The 16548-nt window shown below is 45.4% G+C and overlaps 1 protein-coding gene across 1 annotated transcript in view; it reads right to left on the reverse strand.

Moving 5' to 3' along the window:
* Window positions 1-16548, reverse strand: part of EFCAB2 (EF-hand calcium binding domain 2) — a 56612-nt gene that overhangs the window by 22874 nt on the left and 17190 nt on the right. The window contains exon 2 of the mRNA XM_012730792.1: window positions 12448-12532. Coding sequence (XP_012586246.1) covers window positions 12448-12532 — 85 coding nt within the window. The remainder of the gene's footprint in view (window positions 1-12447; window positions 12533-16548) is intronic.

A 16548-nucleotide genomic window follows, 5' to 3' on the forward strand; every position in this document is an offset into this window, starting at 1 on the left:
ATCTGCCTGTTCTGCTCCCCACTATGTCTCTGGTGAAGCCTCTCACCGCCCCAATAAATAAGTCTTTAAAAAAAATAATAATAAGTATCTGGAACTTGGAGGAATCATTGTACTCACTCTCTAGTAATATAACTCGCATGGAGCAAAACTGGACGTTGGTCCCCATCCTCTGCCTTCGGAGATTCTACTTGTTAGAACTCTGCAATAATGCCGTAGGGCAAAGCATACTGACTGGCAGGCAGAGAAAAAGACTCTCATGCACAGCGCCACTACGCCCTTTTATTTCTTGTGCACGTTTTGTTCATAACACGGATTTAAAGAATATACTGAATTAATTGACTAAAACATTTTTCAACGTTGTGAAAGGCCTAAGTAACTACAGACGCGCTATGGCTTACTATCCAAAGAAAACAAAAGCCGCGCTCTCCTGCATTTCCTTCTTAAGAACTAATACAGAAACACCATTTGGCAGCCATGATAGTACGTATTGATGCTAGAGTCCCTGGGCAAAAGTTTGAAGATTAATAGGGTATTTGCACAGACTGGAAACACCTCCCTTAAGATATTCATTAGTTACAAAAGTAAAGCCTAAGTTTATAATGGGCCGCCCGGTCAGCACTACTTTAACTGAAGAATCAAGTCTAATGATGAGCAGCCAGCGGCCTGATGCTCCTGTGTCCAGGTACCATGTCTGACACGATGCTCTGAGAAGAATGCAGAATGAGTTCTGTAGGATTCACGCAAAAAAATGAATTATGCCAATGTAATCACCAGAAAACAGCTTTATCTACCCAAAGCGAGGGCTATTCTACAAAATCACTGTGGAGGACTCTTGAAAAGCCTTAGAAAAGAAGACCGAGGGGCTCTCCCAGACTGAAGGACTTAGAGAAACTAAATACCACACAGGATTCCTCACTGGATCCTAGAGAAGAGAAGGGAGATTAGTGGACTCGGTGGTGAAAGTCCACGAAGATGTATAGTTTGGTTCATGGTTTAGAATGCTGTATTATTTTTTGCATTTCTATAACTCTGAAGTTAATTTCAAAATGAACTTTTTAAAAAAAAACTGGGAAGATTAAATTTGAAAATCATGGCATACTAAATTTCCTTCTTCTCTATGGTCAAAAAATAGAGATTTCTGGTTAATCGGTTATTTTTAAAGAGCTATGACTTTAATGTATTAGGGGTAGTAGACCATTTGTGGTCTAAAGTTTTCTCCAGTTATCATTTATCTCTTGATTTTTAACTTCCTTTTTGCTAGAAAAACAATTCCTATGTGACTTGACTGTGTCAATCTTTTACTTTCAGATTTTATTTTGAGTCACTTGCCCCACTTCAAGTTCATGAAAGAGGAGACGAGGTTTCATGTTTAGCCTGGGGCACAGGCAGAGCCAAGACATGGGGACAGCTCTCTGCCTATAAACTCCTCTGGGCACAAAGAGCCACCCACAGGGCACTTCACCAGCGACCGACGGCATCACTGGCTTGCCCAACGCGTCTCCCCGAGATGGAAGCTCTGCGATCCAGGAAGGCTTTGGAGCACAGCGAGGGCCAGGAGCCTGAGACACGGAGGAGCCATGCCTGGTGGGTCAGCAGGAGCCATGCCTGGGAGGGCACAGGTCTGGTGGACCAGACTGGCACAGGGCCTCCACGGAGCGTGAGAAACACCACACTGGGCAGGACGGGCCTGGGGACACACCGCCAGCCCAGGGCTGTGAGCAAGGCAGCACGCCATCCCCCACCCTTTCTCCTGAGGCGCGGAGGAAACCTGCGCTTACTTGATCTTTCCTACCCATGAAACGGAGCTGGGGCCTGGAAAGTGGCCTTCAGCCACGGCGAGGAGTCTGCGTTCACCTGAGACAGAAGAGTGGTGTAGGCCCCAGCCCGTGAGGGAGGCCGCTCCTGAAGACCACAACCACGACCCCACGACCACGGCTGGGGCACGTTAGCGCACCTCCCTCTCTCTACCCCTCCACACTCCTCTGGCCCCCGCCTGATAAAGACCTCAAAATGACAGCCACGGCGCCACCGACGGGGTGAATAGCCTGCGAGAGAGAGCGCAGCCCGGGCGACAACATATGGAAAAAGGTAATGGAGGTGAGCCTGAACTGCAAGACTCCAGTCAGAGACACTGGCAGTGAGCCCAGGAGAGCTATCGTGAAGATGTTCAGCGAAGCATGAGACTCTCACTTTAACTCAGAAATATGAGTTCAGAACATCAGAAAAGATATCCAGAACAAAAGGAATCATTACCAAAGAAACAGAAGTCGTTAAAAACACCCAAGTAGAAATGACAGATATGAGGATTACAGTAAAAGAGCTGAAAACAGCCATAGGAAGCTCAGTAACTAGACTGAGTCTTTCTGAGTAAGGAATTTTGTAAGTAGAACATTAGAATATATGAATAACCCAAGTGGAAGAATAGAGAGAGCAGTAAGATTTAAGAACCTTCACGAAATTAAGAGACTCCATTAGCAAGGAAACAAAAGGATAATGGATATTCTTGAAGGTGCAGAAAGAAAAAAGACAAAAATAAGTCTAACCAAAGAAGTAATACATGAAACTTCCCGACTCTAAGGAAATAAATACCACAGATGTCCAAGAAGCAGACAGAATACCCAAATTTCCAATGTAAGCAATATACACAGAAAAACAAAATAGTAAAACTATCAAAACAATGGTGGGCGCTAAGAAGTCAAATTACAATTCATGCTCAAGATTGAACAGAAAGATTCAATAAAAGCGAACACTCCTTTCATTAGGAGTCTTAGCAATGAGGAGGCAGATAACGAAGACGGGCTATCAGGGAACTGGGTAAATTCGGATGCGTTGTTTTTGTTTTGTTTCATGTAAAGACATCTGTATACTAGGCTGTTTTGAGTAAGTTGGGGAAGACTTTCCATCCATGATCCTTTGTACCTTCCTCCCAACCTAGATCACCAGGACACTTGATACTCATTGAGGCAAGGTGAAGAAAACCCAGCAGAAGACAGACATCGAGGTAAATAGCAAGGAGTGTTTACTTATCAAAGGGATCACTGCTTGCGTGGCTGGGCTGCTGGAACCATCCTTGCCCGCCCCGAGGAGACCCCAGCCTCAGACCCTAGCTGGGGTCTGCCTGGCTGCGGGTGGCAGGCTCAGGAGAGTCCGAAGAGGGAGAGATCAGTGTCACTCTCCGCTGCTCTTCTGCCGGCGGGTCTTGAACTCCCTGGGTCTGCGGGCAGCTCTGTAAGACTAATCTCACAGATGCGTGTCAGCCAGTTCTTCCCCAAGCTCTAACTAAGATTCTTTTGAGCAGAGGGTGGGAGTCCTTCTGTTCCATGTCCACTGAACTTGTTCTTTGCTTCGCTCTCTCAGTCTCTCTCATTTTTCAGAGGCGCTCCACAAGGGATTCGAGCATGCACCCAGAATTAGGAGCCACTTTTCAAATCACATGTCCACCCTACCTGCCATCTAGGCTGGATTCTTCCTTCTAAAAACTGAAGTCTGCTCTCACCACTAACCTGCAGGTAAGAGTATGCATTGCCTGAGGGCAGCAAGTAAGACCTCTGAGAGGCCTGACCCACCTTAACACAGCCATCCCGCAACTCACCAGTGGCTGCTGGTCTGCTAGGGTCACTGTCCCCAATACTGTATGCATCACAGAAGGGAAATAAAAGTAGGTTTTGCCATCAGTAAGTTTATAACTTAGAAGAGATAAAAAATGTAAACTTTCAGTTCAAGTACAATCTTAGAGTTGAGTGAGCAAAGGAAAAAGCTTAAAATGAGATCTGGGCGGAAGGTTGAAAACCATTAAAAATACCATCAGTACTTTTCAGAAAATATAGACATTTGAGTGTCACTTCTCAGTAATTAAAAAAATGGAACAGAAGAAGGCTGTGAGTTAGGAGGTGGTGTAGCTTCTATGCCTTTAAATTAACCACAAGCTTACTTGAATTACAGCACAAGTCTGCCTGCTGGCCTGGTCTCACTACTGCTTTATGCAGTGGCACCTCTAGACACGTGCTCCTGAGTCTGTCAAAGATGAAAATAATGAACCCCCAGGCTCCTTGGGCCCCGCTACCGTAAGTAACTCTCCCTTTCACAGTGGCTCGAGTTGCACCCACACTAAGGCTGTGCTTGGCCAGCACCCACCCCTGAGATCTGTAGATGAGATGGCCTGAAGACCTCTGTAGATGAAATGGATGAGGCTCCTGTCAGCTCCCCTCGCTAGAATACACAGAACCCTGAATTCCGTCACCACAACCGACTGGTGAGACAGGAGCTACTTGCTTTGTGTGTAAGGTGGAACCACTAGTTGTTAACCCCTCGCCCTTCTCACACCCCCCACCCACACGTAAATTTGGAGCCGTTCTGAGCAGCTCCTAGACTTTTTTTTTTTTTGCAACTACAAATGCTCTGATACCCATAGCTGGCAATTTGCAGAGCAAGTCTTAAAGGGGTCATTCTTCACACCAGACTTGACGCGCGTGGCAAAATAATGGCCTTTCTCTGCCCCATCAACCTCCTCTGAAAGGATCATACGATTACCAATCTCAGCCCAAAACACAGCGCACCAAGCTATCTCACCAATGTCTATCCAGGGTCCCCAGAATCTTCCCAAGTTCCTGTGGAAGAAAGTAAATGATGCCATTCTGTGAGGATACCGCTACGTTGCTGCTCTAGCGAGCTCCAACACCCAGTGACTTCATATTTAAATACAAACGCACTTCCCTGATCGATGGGGGCTCTCCTCCATGAGAGTCACTCAGGGACCCAAGCCCTCCCCTCGTGGTTCCATCGTTTTCAACACATGGCTTCCAACTTCGTTCTGCTTGAATGCGCCGAGTCGTAAGAGGCCCAGAGGGGGCACAATCACTTCTACCCACAGTCCATTGGCCAAAACTCAGTCAGATGGTCTGACACAATTCCCAGTCTTCCTCTATCCACAAGGGAGTCTGGGTGTCACAGCTTCGCACGACGTACTCAGGAAGGGAGCAAAAGGAATTAGACTAACCAACCTCTGCCACACTGGCCACCTGGCCATGAGGCGCTAGGAGTATCGGGGGGAGGGTTGAGAAAGCAGTGAATTTATCACTGGTAATCCGGAAACTGGGTTAGAGACATGCAACCTTATCAAGATTTGGGGTTAACTGTATGATACCTGCCAAATCCATGATCCTTCTGAGTTTCCTCATGCATGGGTTGTCAGACTGCACTGTTTGATCTACACTGTTTGGCTGCAGCCTCTTTAACCAGAGGCGGCGTCTTAACCACAACATATTCCTCCGTAGAGCTGGACAAGAGAGGTCTATGAAGTGTTCTGTCATAACAGCATCGATCAAGAAAGCATTCTCTACTCAATACTGACAATGACCACAGCGACTTTTCTCTCCCTTCCTTGGAAGTTTTAAAGGAGGCATACGAAGAGGGATACAGATGGAAGTCATGAGAAAGTAGAAGCAAAGGGATCAGAGGTACACACTGGAAACTAAATGAGTCAGTGGCAAAGTAGGAAAAAAATGAAAGAAAAAAGGGGACAGAAGAACGAGAGTCACCATCATAGTGGGTAACGAGCTGGAAAGGAGTCGCAGGGTGACAGTGAGATACCGAGTCCTGTATCCCTGTGATGGCAACACGTGTCCTTCCGGTAAGACTACCCCTGTGAAAACACATGTGCATAAGGAATGAGTGTCTCATACGTCATTCAGTCCCATACACTTGCCTTCACTGGGAAAATGTGAAATTATCTGTTCCCATGCAACCTTCAAGAGCTCAACCAAGAGCACGATGACAGGGACTCAGAGACCCCAACGTGCCTGGGTCACCTGGCTGGCATCCCTCTGCTCTCAAAGCCAGTGAAGATACTGCCACGGGCCACTCTGTCATGCGTCTACATCGTTTTCCATTGTTAAGACAGGATACTTTTCAACTGAGCCCATCACTGTATTTCCTGTATTAAGAACAGGTTGGGCTGCAGGGGTCAGAGCCTGGAGCCAGAGGGCACAAACCCAGAGGCCCCAGCAGTGCCCCGAGCCTGCCACTCTGACAGCCTCTGACTTCCAGTGTGTAGACGTCCAGAAAACACCTATGTCTGACCTCGATAAGCACCGCAGATACCGATCATACAGCGTGAACCAAAGCTGACCTCACACGTGTGTCATACAGAAAGGACCTCTCAAAAGAGCCAATTAGATGCCCCAACAGGGTGACCTGAATCCAATTTCTTTGGTCACAGTGCCATCCTGTTAACCAACTTCCGTCCATAAAGTCTGGGACACAATTAAGCACCGTGCCAAGGGCCCCAGGCCTTTTGGGATGCCTCCAGCACCCTTGTTATGCACAACGCCTAGGAAAGAGCTGGAAAACTACATCCACTCCAGACCCCTGCATGCTACTGAAAAGCCACAAAAATGAACCTCGGCCTGGCTTGGGCCCCATCCCCGGGGGACAGTGCCACAGTATAAAGATATGGGGAAAAAGGTTAAAAAAAAAGTGGTGTTAAGAAAAGTATAGATCCACATTTCTTAACAAACGCACTGGTATTTCTGGAGAGAGCCCTAGAAATTAGTACTTCACTTGCTAGTATTTGGAAAGGTCCTGGATAGCTGGTAGAATGACTTAGGGGGGGTGTGTTGCCCTACTTTCTTCTCTCTGAGCTTTTATCTTGGATACTTTATCTGTCCAAAATTTTTAAATGTAACCCCTTTTCCTGATTATTCACTCCTGTCTACTGTCTCAAATCTTACTTCACCTCTGAACAAACACCTCGTGCAGTCTCAGAGTGGGTGTCTGTCTTAGCCTGGTCAAGTTGCTATTGCAAACATAAACTGAGTACTCAGAAACAACAAACATTTGCTAGTGAATAAGATTAGAGGTGCTTTCAACTTAATTTTACCAGCTACCTGGCAAAAACAGTGTCTTCAGAGGCATTCCTTGCAGGGTCACATAGATTTATTTGACCAAAACCACTTGACTGACTTGTTTCCAACAGTTCAATCCATACATGAAGGGCATGTACTTTGACCAGTGGTTTTTAACCCATGAATGCCAGGAAGTAAAAACAAACAAAGCTCAGGTGAGGAAAGCTTCACAGACGAAGGCTATGGTCTTTAATCTAGAAGACGAACAATCTCAGTGGGCAAAGTGGAGACAGTCACAAGCAGGCAATTCAAATGCAAGGAAATACAGGTCATTTTCAGATACGTGAAGAGACATCCTTAAGCAGGATGAGGAAAGTCAAGTCTATTTCTCTTTTTGTTGTTTCTTTTTCTGTTTCTTTTACTGATCTGCAGTTCAGTAATTAAGCTCTCAGAGGGAATGGGGAAACAAGTATACATATAATGAGATGAGGAGAACATACTGTCAAAAGATTCATTCACAACAGCACATTCCCAACAGTTAATACCAGAGAAAAGTTCTCACTTTTGCGAAGTAACACACGTACAATTATGTTCCCCGCAACATGGACTATTATGGGAAAAGTCTAGAGACAGCCCAAGACCCACTGACTGGAGTCTGATCCAATACATTATGGTCCGTCCATAAAAATAAGAACAGTCACCAGGTTACAAGTAATTATCATCATTCAGTAATAATCACCAAATATTAAAAAAAAAAAAGGGCAGAATACTTGCATACTATCTCACTGTTTGTGCTAAAAACAAAGTCAACATCAAAAAGTAGTTTTTTAAAATAATTTCTTTATGCACACAGAACTGGGGTACAGGCCAGAGGTGCAGGATTCACCAGAGACAGAGCGGGGAGCAGAACAGGCAGACTGACGAAGTCCACTGCTGAGGGAGCAGCGGCCGGGTCAGGAGAGGTCTGCCACGCCCTGGGGTCACCTCCGGGGCAGGCGGGGATCGAACTCATGAGGAAGTGGCTTTAGCTTCTCAGTGCTGTGCTGTAACCCGCTGCACCACCAGGGAGGGCCCCAAAAAGTAGTTTTTAAAAAGAACTCCTCCCCAAATAGATGCCATGTCTGAAGAATAGAAAAAACTCCTAAATATAACTTGATGAACAAGTTTCTAAGCATTTTAACAACATATAAATAATTAAATTCTAAGTTGTCTAAATATATATAGATTTAAAATATATTTTACCTGAAGATATCTGAGGGGACATGAAAAAATATTAATAAGTTGCCTGAAAAGATGGGGGAAAATATTCTTCTAAGAGCTTTTAAAAATGTCTGGTGCAGGCCCTCCCTGGTGGCTCAGGGGGTTAAAGCGCTGCACTAAGAAGCTAAAGCCGCTTCAGCATGAGTTCGATTCTCGCCTGCCCCGGAGGTGACCACAGGGCGCGGCAGACCTCTCCTGACTCGCCCGCTGCTCCCCTCAGCAGTGGACTTCATCTAGCTGCCTGTTCTGCTCCCGGCTCTGTCTCTGGTGAATCCGCATCTCTGGCCTATACTCCAGTTCTATGTGAATAAATAAAATCTTAAAAAAAAAAAAAGTCTGTGTACAAAATGATGTAAAAATAAACTTTTGTAATAAAAAAAAATGTCTGGTGCAACAAAAGTTTGCAAACTTTTGGGTTTCAGAACCACTTAAAAGTTATTGAGAGTTTTGAAGAATTTGTACTGATATGAGGGAGTTACATGAACCTATATGAGTCATATATTAGAAATTAAACCTCAAATTTGAAAAGTTTTTCATTCAGAAATAATAAGCCCACTTTATGTTTATATAAAAAAGCAATTTTATGAAATTCAGCTACTATTTTTTAAAAATAAGTATGAAAAGTGACAGTTTTACACACTTGCAAAAGCTCTTTCATGTCAGGTTTCACAGAAGACAGCTGAATTTTCTCATCTGGTTCCGCATTCAATTTGTTGCATTATATACTGTGCAGCTTTTGAAAAATTCAAACACATGCTTGTGAAACAGAGAATTAAAATAGCAAATACTGTCTTAGATTTACTGAGAAAATGGTTTTGACTTCACACATCCTGAAATGGTCCTGGAGACACACAGGCTGTCTAGCGACGCTCTGAGAATGACTTACTGACATCATGCCCATGACAGAATGTGAAAACTGAGGCGCAGAAAGGATAGCTAGGCTGCTCCTAATCACAGAGCCAGCGGGAGATGGAACCTCAGGGCGGCGCCTCAGAAAGGGAGCAAGGCCGAGGCCCTAGCTCCAGCCCACAGGCTGGAATTTAAGATGAAAGCTTTCCATTTGCACAAGCCAGTGAGCAGGGGAAGGAGCCGCAGCCTCGCAAATTCCTGCAGGAGGGCCCCAGTGTGCCCTACAGTGGAAAAGGCACCTCCCTCTCTCCCTCCCCTGGGGAACAGGGCTGTGAAGGGGGGACCACAAATGCCCCAAGCCTCTCCAGGAGACACCCTCTCCCTGCCCAAACCACCATCCCACAAGCTTCTAAACTCATTCCGTCCAGACTCTGCTCCGGTCTACACAGTCATGATATAGAATACAGCCAGCAGCTCGCAGGGCCTCCCTGGCGGCCTGGGCGAGGTCTCAGCTGTCAGGGCTGTGGCCTGAGGTCCATCCCCGGCCAGGGAGTGACCCACTTAGGGCACAGCAGACCTCTCCTATCCAGCCTGCAGCTGTGTGTTTCAGCCCGTCCACCTGTTCGGCTCTCCGCTCGGTCACTGGCGAATTCTCTCACCCCCTGCATCTCGGGCCTGTGCCCCAGTTCACCTAAGAAACTAAATTAATTAATTGTTACAAAGCTTAAAAGTAAAAGTAATAAAGAGAGTCACTCTGCTGGATATTAAGGAGTATAAAGTGATAAAAATTAATATAATATTCACCTAGTATAAGACTGAAAGGTAAAGCAGCAGATCCTAACACACAGCCGACACTAGCCCCGACTCTGGAAAATGTAGGACCTTGAAAGCAGGTAAGCTCCTGATTCAACAAGTAAATAAGCAAACTTTCACAATTTGGATAAAAGAAAAAGTCTATTTAGACTTTTAATCACATGTCAACATCAATTCCAGCTAGGCTTACAGAGAGCGCCTGGCAGGGCGAGAAGGCAGGAAAGGCCTTGCTCTGTCTCCCAAGGCCGAAGGGAACCGCTGCAGCTCCCCAAACAGGAGAGATTCGCGGCCAGGGGGAGGCATTTTGCTTCTGTCCCTAATTTCTGATTATTTATAAAGAGTGAATGGTAATGAGGCCAGCAACCTGTGAGCACTCATTATAAACACTGAAGTGCTTTACATCTTAACAGAAGGAATAAAGATGGAAAAGATGCATTCATCCATGTTACTGCTATAGAAATATGCTTAGCATTAATATTTTAGTGCTAAAAACAATTCAATTTTCTTAGTAACCTTCTTTATTTAATAAAGTACACAATTTAGGCTGAAACAACATACACTTTCCCTCAGGGCCTTGGTAAAATTATTTTAATTTTGAATTGGAAAAAGATGAATCTCATAAACATCTTTATTTTTCCTTATTTGGTCCTATTACCCCAAAAAGGCCCAGGGATTTAGGAGAGCTTTCCACTGCTACTGTCAGGAAGCCTACAGGGGAAGTGTGTGAGGGGATGAGAAGACCCTGATGTAACCTCAGGCAAACATGTCCCTTCCCCTGTCTCTAAAAACTAGAAATACTAACTCTCACCAAAGAGAAAGACCACACTGAGGTAGTGCATGCAAATCCAGCACTCACGGTAAGGAGTTTGTCAGACCGCAATCCTTAAGTACATGTTGGTTTCTTTCCCGTTCCTTTTTTCCTCACAAAGCCCTCCCAGTCTTCTGCTTTCCCTGACTTTCCTAACAACACCTCTCCCTGCCTCGCCCCACACCCCCCTCCATCCCTGTCAGTGAGTAGACTGAAATGGTGTCACCTAGAGGAGAGCTGCTTGCTCCCACCCCTCTCCCAAACCCCTCCCCAGTGTTCTGCCATCTCTCCTGCTGGGCTACTCGAGCACAGGAGTGTGTCAGGGAGTGTCCCTCACAGAGCCATCAAGGGCTGCAGGCCCCCGGTCACCCTCATACTTCCTCGGTTAAGTGGCTGAGGCAAGGCTCACGCAAGGTCAACTGCAGCGAGAGTTGGAATTTACTCCATTCTCCTCTCTGTCCACCAAGTAAGATCCATACAAATAGTTGTGGCATAAAACAAAATTACATAAAGTGTTACTATAAAGTCATGAAACAGGCCCTCGCTGGTGGGGCCACCTACCTGGTGTGAGGGCACAGCATGACGAACTAGCCACGGCTACTTCCGTGCGCGTTCAACCCCCGGCCCCGAGGTGACCCACGGGGAGCAGCAGACCTCTCCTGTCTCCCCGCTGCTCCCCTCAGCAGTGGACTTCGTCAGTCGGCCTGTCCGGCGCCCCGCTCTGTCTCTGGGAACCCTCTCACCCCTTCACCTCTGCCTGTGCCCCAGTTCTGTGTGCATATATAAATACATCTTAAAAAAATAAAACTAATGAAACTGATAGTACTTCCTAGTATCCTTTCTTCAGCCACACCTGTACCTTCAGGTGTGAAAAACTAAGAATGCAAATACAACTTGTCATAAATAAAAGCTTCCTTGGTTCATTCGCCCTAACTACTCCCTTGGAAGGCCTGGAAGCCACGGTGTTGGCTTGTGAACATCAAGCGGCCGTCTAGTGCCGTGTCAGTCACATTCCACCTCTCTGCCGGCCTCTGTACTCGGCCCCAGCCTTGAGACTGTCTCCCTACCAAGCGGTCCCCTTAGCCGGGCCTCCTGGCAGGATGCTGTCGCCCGTCTGACGCCGGTGGCTCTGAGCACTCCAAGCCTCTATACTCAAGTGGAAGTGCCTGTGCCTCTTGCCTTTTCTTCTGTCTCTTCCTAGTCTCAAGCTCTGCTTGTCTCCTGCCCTCCATCCTATATCTACCAGTTCTGTACCTTTCTCCCACCTTCTATGATCCTCTGTCTTGGTCTTTCATTATTTACTGAGGTAATGATTCATTGCGGAAAGCAGTCTTCATCTTTTATATAACATCCCATCGAAAATATACACCTATGTGGTTTTTAATTACTATATGAATTTATGTTTTGCATCATTTTGTGCCTCTTCCCATCTCAGCTGCAATCCCCGTGGGCTTCCCATCACCCAGTCACCCGTGTGCCATCACCATAATCCCATGCACACCCCCATTGCTGATCCCGCTCCCCACCCCACCCCTGTAAAATGTGTTTTAAAGGTAAATTCTAATTATTCACTGAACAACTATTATAATGGATGCCAAATAAGTGTCTAGTATTAAAGCCACGGTAGAGTTCAACTTATAGAATTTACAGTCTCTAGGTTGGAAGAGACAATGAAGATACATGTTCTTTTCACTGCACTATCAAGAGTGAGAAACAGTACTGACCGGATGCAAGAGTTAGCAAAAACATCAACAGGTCACAGGAAAATAAATATTTGTAAATAGCATAGTAGCCCTAAGACATACAGAAAGAAAATAACCTTCATCTGAGTTGTATCAGTGATTTAGAGTTAAAAAAAATAAAACATTTCCAAACCTCACATCCACTGTATTATTTGACTCATGGTCGAACACTTCAAAAGCCTCTTTGATTTTTTTGTGATATTCCGCTACCAGGAGCTCTGTAAAAGAGGGAATAAAAACTATGTTACTTCAACTGGGCACTCTCAACACACAATTTCAATCCCTACATTTGAAATTCTTAATAAGGAGGAACACACAGAAGTCCTTCCTAACTGGAACATACCACTTAGCATGTCTAACTTGCCCTGGGGGTCGCAGGGGAGGAAACAGTCTTGTTCAGAATGCCTGTTTATTGGGGTGCCACGCAGACCAGAGCCACACGTCACTCGCCGCCAGGCCGCGTGGGCCTGCGTGTGCACGGGCGCCCGCCCGGCCCCTCCTGCCTCACGGAGTCTGGCTGGGCCCAGGGACCCAGATGACACTCTGGGCCGCAGGGAGCGGGCGCCCGGCTGCGCTGCGCTGGGAGGCGGCGGCCCTTGGGCTGCGGCTGAGGTATCGCCTCCGCCTCCCCTCCGAGGACGGCTGGGCCGGGCAGGAGTGCGCCAACGCGCGCCACATTCCCTCAAGGAGCGCCCAAAGTAGAGTTCGACGGAAGATTCACACAAAACAATTAAAAAATCATTTATTCAATAAATATTTGCTGGGTAACTACTCTGGGTTGTATTTTTTAAAACACAATTGGAGTATGATGGGCATTAGTTCTTGTTCGAGTTTAATATAACCTTGCAAAGCTGTCTGGGCTTTTGTTTTCAAAACTTTATTGCTGTTTCAGTTCCCAGTGACTGGTTCGCTCAACTCTCCTGTTTCTGGCTGAGTCCTGGTAAGTTATTTTAATCTTAATATTTGTCCACGTCTTCAAGGTTCTTGATTTTACTGGCATATAGTTGCTCATAGTAATCTCTTTGTTCTTTGTATTTCTGTGCCAGCTGTGTGTTTCAGAAACACAAGGAATGACAATATTTCAAATACACTGATGATAATAATAATACCTACTTACAGAAGTCAGGTAAAGATGGCATAAAAAAGAGAATTATATACTTGATGAACATTACTACAAATATCTTCAACAAAATACTAGCAGGTTGAATTCCACAACCTGTCCCAAATAATATGCATCATGACCAAGTGGGATTTATTCTACGGATGCAATAATAGTTTAGTATGCATAAGTCAATCAGTACACTGTATTGTATCAACAAAAGTAAAGAAAGTCATATAAAATCAACAGATGCAGAGAAAGCATTTGCAAAATTCCATACCCATTTGTGATTAAAACTCTAAGATTGAAAGAAAAAATAAATGTATAAAGTAAAGGTTCATGAGTTACAAACCACACCCGACAGAATACTTAATGGTGAAAACCTGAAATAAAGATCAGGAACAAAGCAAGGACGCCCACTGTTTACCAAGTCTATTCTATGTAACTATCGATATACCGTTATTTGCGCCTTTTCACCTTGGGCGCAGCCCCTGGGCTCCCCCACTCCCGAGCCACCACGCAGGCCGCGCCCTTCCCGCCGTCGCTTTGATCTTTCCTCCCTTTGCCCTCTGCAGGATTCTCTGGCTTATAGCTGTCTGCTGGTTTGGGTTTTACTTTATTACTTCAATGCCCCAAAGCAGAGGACGGGCAAGAAGGTGGGGTGCGTGTGCACAGTGGGGTACCCCTCGGCAGTCGGAGAGGGCAACGCGCGCCATTTGCAGAGACGTGGACGGGGCGGACGGGATGGAGCGCAGGGGACAGGCCAGGGAGAAAGAAAAAGAAATACCGGATGGCTTCACCAAGTCTTTTTAACTTAGTATTAGGGGTTTTGGCCAGAGTTATCAGAAAACAGCAAGAGATACGGAGAATCTCGGTCAGAAAAGAAAAGAACCGATCGCTATTCGCAGATGGTAGATGATACAGGACACGAACGACGCCACCAAGTGCGGTAAGAAACGACAGAAGGCGACCCCGGAGGGGAAATAAAACACGGTTCAGAAATTAACAAGGATGTCAGAAAATCCCGAACAAATAGCTGTCGGACAGATAATTAAAGTTAAATATCATTTCAGAACTCAATAGTAGGTCTGATAAATGAAATAGAATATGAATGCCTATGAAATATAATAAGCTTAGTACTTCTAACATTACCACAGTTTATAATTAATAGCTATAAAAACAAAAAATGTAATAAAAGTCTGTGGCCTTTTTTAAAGTTACTGATAAAATTCTGAAAAGACGTTAAGTATCTGTGAAGTTATTCCACAAGCTGGTCTATCATTACAACAAAAAGCAATTATGATTTTCATTTATATCATGAAAAATAATTCAGTCCTGTTGGAAACTTATAGAATCATTAAAAACTTGTAAGTACTTGTGGATGGTTAAGTTTTGGAATGTTTAATGCACTTGAGAAGAAAAATAAAATTTAAGGCCTCTCTCCAAAAAGAAAGACTCTTAGAAGCATTGTTTAAGAATATTAAAAAACCGGCCTTCTCTGGTGACCAGTGGGTTGGAGCGCTGCACTGCGAAGCTCAGACAAGCTGTGGCCCCATCACTGGGAGTTCAATCCCTGCCACGGAGGTGACCCACATGCTCACCTCTCCTGTGTCACCAGCTGCTCCCCTCAGCAGTGGACTTCGGCCTGTTCTGCTCCCCTCGCTGTTTCTGGGGAATCCTCTCGCCACCCCTGAGCCTCTGGCCTGTACCCCATCTCTGTATGCATAAGTAAATAAAATCTTTTTTTTTTAAAGATTTATTTTTATTAATTTGTGCATACAGAACTGGGGTACAGGCCAGAGGCTTAGGGGCGGTGAGAGGCTTCACCAGAGACAGAGTGGGGAGCAGAACAGGCAGATCAACGAAGTCCACTGCTGAGGGGAGCAGCGGGCGGGTCAGGAGAGGTCTGCCACGCCCTGTGGTCACCTCCGGGGCAGGCGGGGATCGAACTCACGCGGAAGCGGCTTTAGCTTCTCAGTGCTGTGCTTTAACCCGCTGCGCCACCGGGGAGGGCCGTAAATAAAATCTTTTTTAAAAATATATTAAAAAACAGGAACAGGGCCCTCCCTGGTCATGCAACTGGTGAAAGCACAGCACTAGGAATCTATCCACAGTCACTACAACACAAGTTCAATCCCCACCCAGGGATCTGATCCATATAGCACAGCAGACCTCCCCAGGCTCACCAGCTGCTCCCCTCATCTGCCTGTTCTGCTCCCCTCTCTGTCTGGTGATTCCTCTCATCTCCACCTCTCGCCTATACTCCAGCTCTTGTATGCATTCGTAAATAAAATAAATCTTTAAAATTTTTTTTGCTTAACTTACAAATATTACCACATGATAGAGCTGGCTTTTGAGATGGATACCTGTAATTCTTCATAATAAGATGTTGAGTGTTTGAAAGGTTTCTATTTATGTAAGTTCCATAATACTTGTATTATAGTTATAAGAAAGACATAAAAAAATTTATCTGGCTTTATAAAAAGTACAAATGAAATAGGACTCAATAGTCCTTCCTGCTGAAGATAATTACCTCTATTTTTAATATATCCCACCACGGTGTCTTAAAAATTATAGGTCATGCAGTGATCCTACAGCAAGGGTTCTAGCCAGACATGACAGTTGGCAAGCAAGTCTTATTTTATCACATTTCTGCTTACTCAGTTTCAGGGAACACTGCATAAAGCAAATAGCAAACAAACCGTGGGGGAGGGAAAATGTAAGCTATATAAGACCTAGCATGTCTCACTCTAACTATCTGGGGGAACGCATATGTTTTTTGATCTAAACCCACAAGTCAAATTGAATGTTTGTGTACACTCAAATTCTAGTACGTCCAGATAAATTAAACTCACGATAAACTCGCAATCCTGAACCTTCCACCTCACACTGCCACTTCCCAACATTAAGCCCTTCACACTGCTCTCCCCTGAAAGACAAAGTCCAGCCCCTTAGCCATACCTGGGAAAGTCTCCCCACCAGGCAGCTCTCCGGGCCTTGGTTCTTGGCACCAACAGAAAGAACCTCAAGGATGCGGAACCAGTGTTGCATGAGAATCACCCACAAGTTCGTTAAAAATATGTATCTGTTGGGCCCTCCCTGGTGGCGCAGCGGGTTAAAGCACAGCACTGAGAA

Source organism: Condylura cristata, unplaced genomic scaffold, assembly GCF_000260355.1.
Source record: "Condylura cristata isolate star-nosed mole 26May11 unplaced genomic scaffold, ConCri1.0 scaffold00029, whole genome shotgun sequence".
Lineage (NCBI taxonomy): Eukaryota > Metazoa > Chordata > Mammalia > Eulipotyphla > Talpidae > Condylura > Condylura cristata.